Genomic DNA, 14,827 nt, shown 5'->3' with positions numbered 1-14,827 from the left:
GAGCCGGAAGAGATTCAGGATCCAATTTAAATTTGTTAGCATGCATATACTACCCTTGGCCTCAAGAAATGTTAAAACTCTACAAATACAGGACCAAGTTTTGCTTCATATAAAAAGGAAGAGAGGACATTTTGATTGTTATACTTTTAATCTACCCTTTTATAAAAGACAAAAGAGAATGTTTAGTTTTGTTACCACTAGCAAACCATTTTCTTTTCCTTTATATTGAAAGCCTTGTGAAAAGGCAAATGTAGCTGTACCTCACCCAGAAATTCCGGGAAGGAGGAGACGGGAGTAATGTTAAATTTCTCAAGGACACCAGCCAGGCCCCTGACATCAAGGTAAGCAGGAATATACAAGAAATGTGTGTTTAGATGAAACCAAAATATTATACTGAAGAGTCAGAACTTGAATACTGACCGGACCAGTAATAGCTGGATTCTGTAGTCTTGGGTCTTCCCACTGAGTAATTTTGCTATCTGGAAATATTTAAAAAAAAAACAAAAAAAAAACAACGGCTTATTAGTTCAAATCTATTTCATGTCCAAAACGTTTTTAAAAGAATTATTTCTGGATTTTCCAGAAGTTCCCCCAGTTCCCCATCCTGACTCCCAAGGATAAATAACTTAGTATTTCAGGGTTAGAACTATACTCTGTAAGGCAATCTGCACCACAGCCCCCAATACTGTTTAGTTAAAAACAATCAAAAATGCACAACTAAAGTAAAACCATCTATTCACACTGTTTTGGGCAAGCAATCTGCTGAAATTTCAATTATAAACCCCTGTACCTTCAAGGATTTATAACTTGAGATTGATTTTCATTTAATTAAAAAAAAGCATAAAAGATTTTAGTTCCCCAAAGTTAACACACACACTATTTTTTTTCTCATTTCAAATACTCTTTCCTTTGCTTTATGGTGTTGCAAATGGCTTTCAGTTAAAAAGCCTAAGTTGAACAAATGAATAATCCATTACACGTGTCACTCATCTGCACACAAAAATCAAAACAGCTAAGGCAGTCCAAAAAATGAGAATTAGATACAGCACAGGAGGATTCCAGAGAAAAGGTTCCCTTTTGGTCAAGCTGGTGAGAAGTGGTTCTTTCTTCCAAATGAGTCAATGTCAATAAGATTAGTAAATGGCACCTATACCACTGCTTCAATGGTGTAGGTGGAAACACACATTAGCTACCTGGATCACTTGGGATTTGTGACTGTGCCTTAATTAAAAAGACTTTATGCTACTGTGTGTATATATGGGGGGGGCAGGAATGGACTCACATGAAAGATATGGGGAGGGTAGACGGGGAAGAATAGGTTTCTCTCTGGAGTGTTAGGAAATCTAAGTTGGTTTGTAAAAAAGGAAATTATTTGTTTGAGAAGAATAGTCTGTTTTTTTCTGGTATACTTCGTAAGTGGACTGATAAGAATAACTAATAAATTTGGTTTTAATAACTATCCCAGGAATTTTTCGAAGTCTGGTATGATAATTATTTTAACAAAAGCAGTGGTAAAGTTTTAAAATTAAGCTACCAAAGCACATGACGATTCTAGATTCACACTGGCAGAAAAGTTACAAGAAATGTTTCAACTGTTTCAGAGAACGCTGATGGAAGAAGCAAAAGGTATCTCTGGGTCCCTTACTTTGAAGACAGAAGTTTTTGGAAATTAAGAGCTGTTGCTGTGATGCAAAACAGGAGAAAAGTAAATAAAAGAAAAAGAATATAGCTGAGTAAAAACTGCCTTAGACTATATATAGACTGGGTACCATCATCAAACCAGAAAATAAATCACCTGCTACCTCCATATGATGACCCCCACATCTGTCCAAACCAGAACCTCGAGCTCCATCCTTGACACCTGCACCTGGATTTCCCCTGGGAAATACCTCAAACCCTACTCTGCCAGAATTTGACCCATAATCTTCCACTACCAAAATGGTTCATACAACCCTGTATTCCTCTCATTAACAGCACCACAATCCGTCCACTGTTCAAGTCCGGCACCTGCCATAGCCTCCAGCCTCGCTCACCTTTCACTCCGGCGGTCACCACCTGTCCCCACCTCTCTGAAAAGGCTTCTTTCCCGAGCACTCGTCCTCTCCCTGGACTGCTCTCTAGGTCTCCGTGGCCTCAGTCTCACTCACCCCCGTTCAAAACTTCCTTTGAAGCTCTGCCAAGGGGATCTCACCCCCGGGCCGAGGGCCCGCGAGCAAAGCCTCACCTGCGGCTCCCCAGTGCTCGCAGCACCCCCCGCACCACCCCTCCTCCCCCACCCCTGTCCGTGGGAAAACTGTCTTCCACGAGGCAGGACCCTGGTGCCAAAAAGGCTGGGGACGGCTGCTCTAGAGCACAAACCTGACCGCATCAGAGTCCCTTCTGCACCATCCCTTAGGTGCTCCCGCCTGGCTGCGGAAGGGACCCGAGTCCCCGTACCAGCAGACTCCCTTTGACTTAATGCGGGTGTCACGCCAGCCTCATCTGCACACTGGCCGTTTGTAACCCCACTGCGCTTCTCTGAACATGGTGTCACCTGCACAGCTTCACACACCTGTGCACGCTTTCTCCCTCCTAGAATTGCTCTTTGCTGGGCGTGCCTGGCTAAACCTCACTCATTATTTGGGATCCACCTGAAAAGTCACCCGTTCTACAAGGCTCTTTTGCAGCCTTCTTCCACTGCTGGAGCCCAGACACTCAGCAAGTACTTCTACGTAACAACTGGTTCACTCCCCTAAAACAACACTTAAATACCTCCTGGCACTCCCTACTAGAGCTTAAGCCCCTTGAGGACCAGGACTGTGTGCTGTTCATCTCTGCAGCCCCCTCTCCACCACTTAACACATTTCCCAGCGTGTAGGAGGAGCCTGACTTTTTAAATGACCAAATGAAGCTGATGGCAAAAACAGATTCTTTTTAAAACAGTCTAGGCTTTCAGAACCACATATGGGTCTTATATGATTACGATAATGATCAATTTAGCACTTAAGAATTATCGACGTATGACTGTCGGTGGCCAGTTACCCGTTTTGTCCTAAAACTTTTGAATCTAAACTTGCTTTTTGTCTTTGAGACATAATATTTCAAATAAAGGGGCGAGAATGAAGTAGAAGAATAGAAAACTCAGTCCACTTAGCTACTATTAACAGGTTTGGTAAGACTGCTGGCAGAAGAGATTAAAACAGGATCTTACAGCATCCCTGGAATTTTATTTTTTAGCTTTGTATATAAACTGCCTGTGGCCAAGTACTCAGTGGCTGGGCATATCGGGTCTTTAAGAAGAACTATGCTATTCCCAAGGGAGGTAGGGGTTCAGTTCAAGACCTTCCCATACCCTCTGACACCAGGCTTGAGACACAGGAGCTTTTTGATAAATGTCAAATCAAATGAATCTAGAAGTCTAAAGAGCAGATGGGTACTGAGCTCTCCTGCTCTTCTGAAATTAAATCTTTAACATTTTTCATCTTGAAAATGTCTCACTTCTCAAGAATTTATGAAGCAGAAAATTTAAAAAACCTAATGAATTAGGAGACCAGCGCACTGCTGCCTTTTACATTCAGTGTGCAGTCACATGCCCCAGCGAAGGGGAAGACGGATGACTGAGCACCTTACAAGATGGCTGCGCTCACGGTCAAATGGTGGAGTAGGGATGGCCTGGCTTCTGTCCTGCAGGCAGCAGGACAGCAAAATGAGATGCTGCATTTTGCTAGAAATAAGATTCGGGAAAAGTGTTTAGAAGCAGAGACTCGTTCGGAAGGTAAGGAAATTCCAGGTAATGAAACCCGTTTGGAGTGGGTTTGAGTACCTGATACAGCGTCTTAAAAAAGATAGATATGCTTCATTTTTCACAGACTGGAATTTGTTTTTTTAAAAAAAGGCATATGAATTGAACTCTGTTTCATTGATATGTACACCACTCTATTGCTTTCCACTGAATAAACCTTGACGAATTAGGGAAACCTGGCAGAAATGTTACATTGTCAGCCAATGAGGCTCTCCTAAACAGACCTTTTTCTTACACAGTCTTTGGTCATCTAATTTACAGTGTATTTGGTTAAGAGAACTTTTCAGTATAGTTGAGCAAAGGCAAATTTTAATCTCCACGTAAAGGATCACAGATCTCACACTGGCATCGCTCAGGTCAACAAGGCTCTGTATGGGGTCTATATCCTATCGTTTGATTCCCAGGAGTGAAGGGGGCAGGCTCCCCAGTGCTGTGTGGTCTGGAAGAGAGGAATGGGGGATGTCTGAGAGGGGCCTGGAGGGACTGATCAGGAATAAAGGAACCACCCAGGCATTTAGCAAGGAACCACCCTTTCCCATCGCCTGGAAAACAGGAGCTGGGCAGGCCTGAGGCTGGAGGCATGGCTGCTGTTGCCTCTCAAGGCAGGTCCTCTCCACTTTCCAACCAAGGGCATCAACTTCCTAACACAACACCAGCACCACTGGCCCTCCGTGAATGGACTCCGAGTCACCATTTAACAAGCGTTTACTGCATATTACACTAGGTCTATGCACGCCTCCAGAAAAACAGTCCATGATTTTTCTAATTTCTAATGTATACTAGGATGGTCCTTTGCAATCGTGTTTTTCTTGTTTCTGGGTCCTTACAGTACAGCAAGAACATTTCATAAAGTTCTTTTCAGGTTGACCTGACATCAGACCACCAGCTGGAACATGGCCACAATGTTGTGTGAAGTACTCTCCGTGTGGTGGACCGAGGCTGTGTTACCGGTTAAGACGGTGCTTTAATAAAATGCTCATTATTACTCGTACCTCTCTTTGAAAACTGAAATTGTAATGCATGAAAAAACTGAAAAGGAAAATATTTTTTGTTTTTAGTGGGAAAAAGGCAGTGTGACTCCTCTTCTACTTTGGCAAATTCTGCCGAGAAAGAGAATTATAACTAGCACAGGAAGGAAGGAAGTGGGGGTACCCGCACATGTTAAAGCATTTATGGCAGCAATTTTATGCTCACTGTAAAATTCTGGAACGTAGGCAAGAATCAGCATTTTTACCGGTCGAAGACAAAAACTAGGCCTATGTACTTTGAACTATCTAATTTTAAGCCAGGGTAACCCACACCCCTAAATACACCCAGGACTTCTACTTTTGGTTTAATTCTGAATTGTTGGGCTTCTTGCTTACTTCGATTTCTAAAAACCCCTCAATCTCCCGTGCCTGAAAGCGAAGGTGTCACTGGTCACTTAGGAACCCAGGAAGAGGCCCTGAAATGAGAGACAGTGACAGGCCCCACCCACACGAGGACCTCTCGAGGCCACGCTTCCCGGTCAGCTCAGCAACGTGCTTAATTAACCAATGCAATCAGTTAAGAAAACGTGAGGCTGGGAAATCTGGTGTAGACTTAATGCTCATGTTTATGAACCCAATGAAAACAAAGATAAATATATTCCACCAGATCACACGCGTATGTGAACTTTAAATCTACTTGAAGACTTCTTTTCAATATACATTTTCAGAAGTTTTAAGGGATACACTAATATGATCCCATGGAGAGAATGTCACTTCAACAAGGGGGAAAAAAAAAAAAAAACAACAACACTGGCTAAAAGCAAACCTTTATTAGTTTAACTTTTAGTTGGCATGAGAAACCACACATTTATTCATAGGAGCTGGAGCAAATGTCTGCAGCAAATATAATTTCAAGAAAAGAACTGCACATGTATTAGTGTGTTGGGTGCAGGGAAACATGCTGTGAATAGAAAATAAGTCAGAATGGGCATCTTGCCCTGAGACCTCTGAAGGCAGCTTTTAAAAAACGTAGCGGCTGCTTCAAGCACTGCTCATACACAGATTTCTGACATAATCATCACTTCTAATCTTATTTTCTATTAGCAGAGTGTATTTATTAAAAGCGCAAAAGTCAAGGGGTCATCAATCAAAAAAATTTTTTTAATTAAAAAAAACAGTTAATAGGTCACAAGATCAAACTGGAATGGGCCACTTTAAAGCAAACTGGGGTGAATGCACAGTACCGTACGAGGGCACTGAGTCTCTGGTATCATCCTCGCCACATAACACCTGGCTGCCTAGACAAACAGTAAAATGACACAGCTTTCACTGTCATATCTGAATTACCCTCATCCTCCCTTCACCTGCAACACCTATGCGTCCATAACAGCACCTACTTACTGTGATCAATGTAAAATGTTCGGCCATCCAAGTGAATTCTTTCTTCCCAACCAGGCTGTTATCAGGGGAAGAGAGGAAGAGAAGACAAACATTAGCCAGCAGTTCCAAACTCAAAGGCAAAAGTTAAAGACTCTAGGACACCTTCTTACTCTTCTCCCCTGGGGTACATTTTTACATAAAGAATAAACTAAATAGAAACATTTCAAATGAACTCACTCAAATGACAACACCCAGCAACACACTTTAGCACATGTTCTACAGTCTCAGATGCACTCACTGTATGATGAACAAGAAAAACAGGGGTTATTATTTCAAAAGCTTCAAAGGGAAACTCCAGCACACTGTGAAACAGTTGAGCCTGGGGCTGAATAGCTCATTTAATTAAATGAGTATTTATTGAGTACTAAAGGGAGGATGAAGGGTGCTATAAAATGTGAGAGACTGATGCTTTACTCATGTCATCAGGTGGTTGAACAATCGAATACTGAAATTCTCTGCTGTGGACTCTCACTACTCAGGAACCAGACTTGGATAATTTTTCCAAGATCAGGCTGGTATGCTTTCATGATCTGAACTGTGCCTATCTGTTACCTGAAAGTCAGGAATCCAACAGATCTAGACAACCTGCAATCTTTCACTTACTAAACTCTCTCTCCAGTCTCTCCCCAGGCTCCTTCCATCCAAACCCCGGAACCAAACATTTGGAGAGTGTGAGATATTTGTATAACCTGATGAATAAAGACTGCACCCTAATCTTTCTAGCTTCAAATTTTGCTGTAATATACCATACACCAGGCAACAGAAAGGTTCTTGGAAAACAACCACCAAAAAAATTCCCAGCACCCTTCCATTTTTAAAATAGTCTTAGAGTCTCCCCACCTTTCTAGCCTGTAAGGGTTTTTAAAAAAACTGGGGGTGGGTCAACACGAAAGCATGGTGAAGGTTTCATTCAAAATCTAACTTGGAGTCAATAGCTCGACTCTCACTCAGGCCCCAAAAGAGAACAAACTAATAAAAAATTAGATTTATAAACAGTCACTGACAAGGGAGAAAAATTTAAAACATCTGCTGGATAAAAGACTTATAGAAACCTTCTGTGATTACGTACGCCCTTTTCTTCCGCTTTTAAAAAATTTTTTGTTCCTATGACTAAATCAGCAATATGGTTGGAAATTAGTTGGTTGCTAAGTTACAAAATAAATGTGTGTTGCTTAAACTGTCACCTGTAGAGAATGCCTCATCCATCATCCTAGTTGCAAGGTCTACCTTTCACTAGCAGTCAGCCATTCAGAAACCTCTTTCAGAAGAGCTAGGTGTGGTGTGAACTGTATGAGCTATCAGTTCAGTCATACACCCGATTCTATTAAGAAATGACAGACCAAGGGGACTCAAAACGCCTGGAGAAAGAGAAGGTCACAGGGCTTCCCTATCAACACTGGGCCCATGAGTGAGTAAACATTTTCAGACTGGTCCGTGTGTCTCCAGTGTACTCACAGGAAGAGGGCCAAGGTCATTGGGGTTTAAAGATGCCTTTGACCGCATATGCACTGGAAATTTCAGGCGTGGGTCTTCCTGCAAGAAGAATGTAAGAGGCAGGTGTTAGGAGTGATATCTGTGAGCGGTACTGGTCCTCCCCTTCTGGAGGTGTGTGTTCCACAGCAAGCAGGTTGCCTGTGGAGGGGGGCTGCTGCAGCGGGGAGGGGAGGACCCCACCTCCGTATAGAAGGCCTGGCTGACCATTTCTCCAAAAAGATTCTACTCTTCCTCCTTGAACTTGATGAAAGGAGGAGAGTAAGAATGTTTAAGTCAAAGGTTAACCATTTCCCCAAGACCCTGAGCCGGTGAAGAGGAGGAGGGTTCCAGCAGTGATGTTACCATGGAGACCAGAGGAGAGGATGCCAGTGAAGATGAGGAGGATCCACTCCACAGAGAGGGAGTGAGGACACTGGTCGTACAGCTCCCTGTGCACCCTGAGCTCGGGCTGAGGGCAGCTAGCCTGTTGGAAACACCCATTCCATCAGTCCTTGCGTCTGCTGTTGCTCCCTTCCACCCTCTCTTGAGCCAAAGCCGAAAATCTGAATCTGGTTTGACTGTCCAGGCATGTCCTGCCCCAGAGTTAGTCGGCAACGTCACAGAGTCACATCCCCATGAGAGAACTTTACTGGGATTCTTGATCAAGTTCCACAAATTAGATCTTAAAAGTTTAGGGCTTCCCTGGTGGCGCAGTGGTTGAGAGTTCGCCTGCCGATACAGGGGACACGGGTTCGTGCCCCGGTCCGGGAGGATCCCACATGCTGCGGAGCAGCTGGGCCCGTGAGCCATGGCCGCTGAGCCTGCGCGTCCGGAGCCTGTGCTCCGCAACGGGAGAGGCCACAACAGTGAGAGGCCCGCGTACCGCAAAAAAAAAAAAAAAAAGGTTACAAAATACTTTTCTTAAGGGATATGCTTCATAAGATACCACACAGAACCAATGACAGAAAAATACATACTCTGACATCTTGGGTCATGCTTTGTAACTTACAAAGAACAGTCAAGCGTATGATCTTGCAACCACCCTGTTAGGGGGTTGGGCACGTAACCTCTGCTCCTTTAGATGAGGAAACGGAGTCTCACAGAGAACGAGAACTCGCCCAGAGGCTCTGGTTTAGAGTCTGGCAGCGGTCCTTCACTTACACAGACCCAATTAAAATGCAGTGTAACTAAGCGAATCCCTATTTGAAACTCAAAAGATTAGAAAACAAAATAAGAAAACTCAGAATAACACATTAGTAACCAAATAAGCCTAAGATAATAAAAAACAAAACAAAAAAACCCCTAAAACCTTAAAAAAAATCCTTTATTTCATTAATGTTAAAGCCTTTGTTGCTCTCAAACTACTAAAAGGTTTTCTGCCTCAGCACTTTCCCAAGTCAGCAAGAAAATGAAATAGTTGGTATAAAACTGGGAAAATAATAAAACTCACTTTTGTTTGGAGATATGAAATGACATATGATTATATACCAAGACTGTATTAAACATCTCCTAGATTACAGACAGCGACAGCTAACGGGTGTGGGGTTTTCTTCGGGGGTGATGCAAATGGCCTGAACCTGATTATGGTGATGGCTGCACACATGTGTGATGGTCTAAAAATCATTCAGTTGTATTATTTTAAATGGGCGAACTGTATGGCACGTGCATTATACCTCGATAAAGCTTTAAAATTATTTCCCCCAAGTTAACAGTCTAAACCATGAGTATCCAGGGATGGTAACAAAGTGATAGATTTTTAGAGCTGACAAGACTGACAACAGGAATCACACGCGTACAAATCAGCCTTTGCTCCTTAGAGGCATAAAACCGCCCAGTGTTCTGTGTTATACTGGAACACCTACAGTGTAAGCAGATACGCTAGGTAGATTTAGGATTTAGAAGGTCTAAAAAGCTGATAACCTGGTAAACATCTGTGACCGCTTGGCCATGGACCAAGGAAAACCTGAGAGCCCCGAACCCCACTAAAGCTACCCAAGGCCAGCTCTGGGCTGGCCCAGGTAATGCCGCCACCGCAGGGGAAGCTTGGGCAGACCACAGCCACTGCTCACGCTGGGATCAGAGAAAGGCTGAGGCTGCTGTTCCATGGGTGAGGACAGGGGCTTCTGCATGCTATGTGCGAGGCCAGCCATGCCTTGCAATCACACACACAGGCTACTGTGAAAGACAATCGGCCCTTTTGGTAAAGAGCTGGTGACTGAAAGAAAAAAAAAAAAAGCTGAAATTAAAGAAAAGTGACAGGGGCATAGGAGAAGGAGCATGACGCATAAAGTAAATCCAATTTCACAGGCCTGCTAACATGGCCTTGCACAGAAACCCGGAATTCACAGAATGTGAGGGCTGGAGGCCCCCAGGGGTCACGTGATTTTATTATACCAACAAAAATCAAAATAATGGCAGCAGCTGCCACCCATCAAGCTCTGCGGGCTAAGCCTGGGGGGCAGTATGGAGCCCACCCTCCCATGGAATCCCCTGAATGACAGAGCGGCAGCTAGACGAGCAGAGAAAGGCAGCCAAGGCCCCACAGGACCTGGGGCAGCTTTAGGAATGACAGTCATCTGGAATCCTAACGAGGCCTCAAACGACACAAATGTGAATGAATAAAATACACAACACACTTGGCTGTTTCTCCCTTTCCTCAGCATAGTAGGGGCACTCCTTCACAATTATATCAGTATTTCACAACTGCTTCCCACAATTACAGTTGAAAGCGTTTTTAAACAGAAGGCAAAGATCAACATCTTATTTAATTAAAAAAAAAAAAAAAAAAAGGCTTTGGGGCTTCCCTGGTGGCGCAGTGGTTGAGAGTCTGCCTGCCGATGCAGGGGACATGGGTTCGTGCCCCGGTCCGGGAGGATCCCACATGCCGCGGAGCGGCTGGGCCCGTGAGCCATGGCCGCTGGGCCTGCGCGTCCGGAGCCTGTGCTCCGCAACGGGAGAGGCCACAACAGTGAGAGGCCCGCATACCACAGAAAAAAAAAAAAGGCTTTGGGGACTTCCCTGGTGGTCCTGTGGTTAAGACTCTGTGCTTCCAGTGCCGGGGGCGTGGGTTCGATCCCTGGTCGGGGAACTAAGATACCACATGCTGCTCGGCCAAAAAAAAAAAAAAAAAAGTTTCTTTGTGGAATCATTTAAAAATATATAAAATATGGGCATGCTGGCTAGTTGAAAAGACAACTGTGCTTTTTTGATCCTGGAAGGGAACAACCACCAGGGCTAGACTACAGTGAGTTTTATTAGTTTGGACCTGGGTAGAAAACAAACCTGAACTTAACTGAGGTATAATCTTTGTTGCTACAAAAATAAGCCAAGGCTTTGTCCTGTAAAAGACATAAATATACTCTTATACACATGCTTTGAGCTGCTTCTTCAGCAGAAGGAATGCATGAGCTGAAGCCCTCCTGTAATCTCTACCGTGCATCCACAGCCTGCCTGATCCAGGTGGGGAAAAGTGATGCTCGTTTGCTGTGTCAGACTTTATTCCTGATAGATGGCTGGCACACGGCCTCCATTATTTGTGTGTGCGAGAGGCCGTGTTTTATAAATAGACTTCAAAGGGAATTTTCCTCTATCAATGTATACGAGGGAAATGCTGGCCTGAACCTTTTCCTGCTTCTGGTTAGTGCAGGAATCAAGAGGACACAGGGTGCTGGGGGAAGAAGCACAATTTTCATTATTCTCAACCTGTCTGACCAATTTTTTTTTTCCTTTTCCTATGATAATGCTCAACTCTAAGAATAGCTGTTCTCTCTTTAAAAAACAAAGCAAACCCCAAACAAACTCAACACAGGTTTTAAGCCAAAAATTATCTTTACAGTTCTCTCCATCCTTCCACCTTTTGTCAAAATAAACAAGCAATTTAGAGCCTGCGTTCCACAGCCAGAATTTTGTATGGGCCTTTGTTTAGCAGGGATAATGCGGCTGTGTCAGCACATCCGAGTTTAGAGGAGAAGCGTGGCAGTTTGTGGAATTCCCAGTTGTTACCTTAAGGATTTTCAACGACAGCAGCAGCAACAAAATGTTGTTTTAACCAATTAAAATTTTAAATCACTAAATCAGTGAATCACAAGTATCTGGTGGAAAGGGGCAATTGAAAATTCAAACTGGGTTTCACTCAGCACCGATGCAGGCAATAAATAAAGCTGGTGCTATTTTAAATAAAATCTGCCCAGCTGCAATTACACTGCAGTTGTGGTGTGAAAGGCTGTGAAAAGGTTAGGGGATTTGATTACTAAGCTAGTTCAAATTACTAAAATCATAGCTTATGTTGGCAAGCCACAGTGGCTCCATACACTAATCCAGCTACTTTTACAATATTTACCTCCTATTTCTGGAGCTCCCATTCCTGGCTGAGGAAGTGAAATCCCAGCAGTGCTGTAGTAAGTAGAAATGGGTACACTAGCAGGACTGCTACAGGTTCTATGTCCATGAGGGAAAAAAGGTTTTCAAACCAATCTCTCTCACTCTATTTCCCAAGGAGCGACCTATCTTTTACTCTCATCTTGCCACAAACCTGTAATCTTATCTTCAAAGCTACATGTTATCATATATGCCTTAGCAGTAGTGACGTGTTTACCAAATGAATGTTACCAGATCTGAATGATAAGTTCTCTTGGCGGGTTATTCCTTTACTTCATGGTTCTCATGACGGGGTGTTGGGAAATGCGTGGGAGCTTTTTGGGTTGTCACTAGGATAGGGGTCGGTGCGGGGGACGACAGTGGCTATTAGGATGCAGTGGCAGAAGCCAAGGATGTTAAATGTCTTGCAAATAACAGGCACAGTCCTGCCCCAAATGCTAAGATTGACCTCGTGAAGACACATTGTACCACAATCCATGAGGTCTGAGAGAGTCTGCTGGGCCAGCTAATCCAATTCTCAAGGGACTGAATTACCATCACACCACAGGCAGAGTGTAAGTGACCGTCCAGACCATTTGGGTCCAGGTCTCTTCCTTAACACGATACTGCTGTTCTTTCAACTGGGTATACTTGGTGTCAACACTAGAAATGGGAATTTAAAGCATGTGTTCACTCTTGGTCCAAGACCACAGAGCTAGGGCCAGTGACAATCACCAAAACTCAACCGGCTTTCACATACCGTCAGTTCTGAGCAAGTAGCCCAGAGGACAGAAAGACTTGAGTTACACTCGGTACCCAGACAATCAGATGGGGATATAAGGGAGAGGAAGGAAAACAAACCTTCGGTAGCATCAGAAATAGAAACATGAGGACGCATTTCAGGTTAATCACCGGTCTAGAGATCACTCAGTAGAAAAATACCACTGACTTTTAAAAGAACTCTATGCTACATTAAATAAGCCACCACTGATTCCCCTGAAGAAATGAAGAGCGAACAGAGGAATATAAAGATATGCATATGTGCTTTTCATTAATCTCATTTTTCTCAGGTTAACACAATACATGGATTCTCTCTCATGCATGATTCGGGGGCACATGGAAGAGCCCTGTGATAAGAAATAACCAACTGTGATAAGATGTTCACAAAAAAGAGCTATCAAATTTACAAAGTCCTTAGTATACCTCCTGATCCACAATTAAAAGAAAGTAATGTAGCACAGAGTATAAAATACTTATCTGATGTAAACAGTAAAAACTAAAACGACCCATCAAATAAAAATCAAGATGGGTAATGTCAACACAGATGCAAAATGAAAGTGACAAAGAAACATCACTTCTAAAAAGATCAGAATTCCTAGTAAGGTTACAGCATCCTGAGATGGGAAGCAGTAACATCAAAATCCTAGCTATATGTAGCACTCCCTTTTTTTCCACATACGGTAAAATCGTCACAACTGGAGCTTTCCCGGAGTGCTCAGAAGAAAAGCACCAATACCAAAGATGGCCATTAGCCTGTGCCCGTAAGTCACCTGCTCCCCGCCAGCCCCCACGTGCGGAGTCTAGACCAAGCTGAGAAGACCCTCTGGGGACGTGCTTCACTGCCAGGAAATGTCTCTGCACGAACCATGGATACGGGGTAAGGCAATAAAGGAATGAATGCCAGACGTCAGGATGGAAATGGAGCCAAACAAACGCAGCGACCTTACCCACGTTGTAGTCTTTGTGTTATGGTCAATGAAGAAGGGCCGGCCGTTGGGCGCTATCCTCATTTCCCAGCCGGGCGGCAGGAAGCTCTGTGTGACTTTGTGTTGTGGTTTGGGGGAGTTGTAAGGTGATGGCTGGGGGGACTGTGGATTGGAAAGGGTATCTTTCACAGCCCGACGTATGGGTGAATCCTTGGCACCCTAAGGAATAATAATGAGCATTAGAAGTCGTCTCAGGTGCTAGTCCAGAGGGGTCAACATGTACCTGGGGGTCAGGGAACGCTCCTCTTTGAAGAGGGACAACGGGGAAGCGCCTAAAAAACCTGCTTGGTTTACTTTTAAAATTAATCTAACTGTAAGGTTTTTCTCCTGGTTAAACACACAACAATATGAAGTACATATAACCACCATCCTTTGATAGCTACTTGGTACGTACCCAAAATACTGTTCTGTAGTGAGCATTATGGATGGAGATTTTACAGAAGGTGGAGAAGAACATGCCCCTGCTCTTAATGAGCTCACAGTCTAACGAAGGTGGACTGGCAATTTTTAGAGCAGAAAAGAAAAACCTCCACCAACGGGGACAGCCGCCTGGAATTGCATAGCTGTTACCCAGGACATTTACATCACAGTCTGGAGGAGACATCGCCCATTCCCACTTATCAACATCTTAAACCCGGGCATGGAGAAGCCCGCAGCCATCTCTAAGATGCAGTCACGTTTAGAACTTCAAAGGTTTAGTCTCTGGTGTTTGTGATGTTAGGAGGGCGCAAAGCAGATGCCCAGCAGTGACTGAGAGATGCAAACAGGCATCAGAAACACGGAGGCTGATACAATGGAAGACCTTAGGGTCGAAAGGAAAAACAGATCAAAGCAACAGCTATTGAGTTTAAAAACTCAACGTAAGCATTGGTATTTGAACCAATATGAGTTATTATGCGAGTCTCATGAGGTGACAGGCAGTAAGGAGTGAAACACAACACGAATGGAGAAAGTTCTGAAAAGAGGAGCCCGTGTCCAGTACAAGTCACCATGGCCTCGGCCCAATGAGAATGAGAATCAGGTGAGTGCAGGGATGGGAAGCA

General features: G+C 43.8%; 1 protein-coding gene across 4 annotated transcripts in view; it reads right to left on the bottom strand.

Annotated features, from left to right (window-relative positions):
• NEDD4L (NEDD4 like E3 ubiquitin protein ligase) overlaps positions 1–14,827 on the bottom strand; it is a gene marked incomplete at its 5' end in the record, with an annotated part of 347,403 nt that overhangs the window by 40,551 nt on the left and 292,025 nt on the right. For 3 of the 4 annotated variants that reach the window (XM_079718200.1, XM_079718201.1, XM_079718202.1), the window contains 4 exons: positions 421–479; positions 6,151–6,205; positions 7,645–7,722; positions 13,746–13,943. In XM_079718200.1, coding sequence (XP_079574326.1) covers positions 421–479; positions 6,151–6,205; positions 7,645–7,722; positions 13,746–13,943 — 390 coding nt within the window. The remainder of the gene's footprint in view (positions 1–420; positions 480–6,150; positions 6,206–7,644; positions 7,723–13,745; positions 13,944–14,827) is intronic. The other variant, XM_079718203.1, reaches the window with a different exon arrangement.

This window comes from Hyperoodon ampullatus, assembly GCF_949752795.1.
Source record: "Hyperoodon ampullatus genome assembly, chromosome: 13".
Lineage (NCBI taxonomy): Eukaryota > Metazoa > Chordata > Mammalia > Artiodactyla > Ziphiidae > Hyperoodon > Hyperoodon ampullatus.
This window is presented reverse-complemented; position numbering and strand designations above follow the sequence as displayed.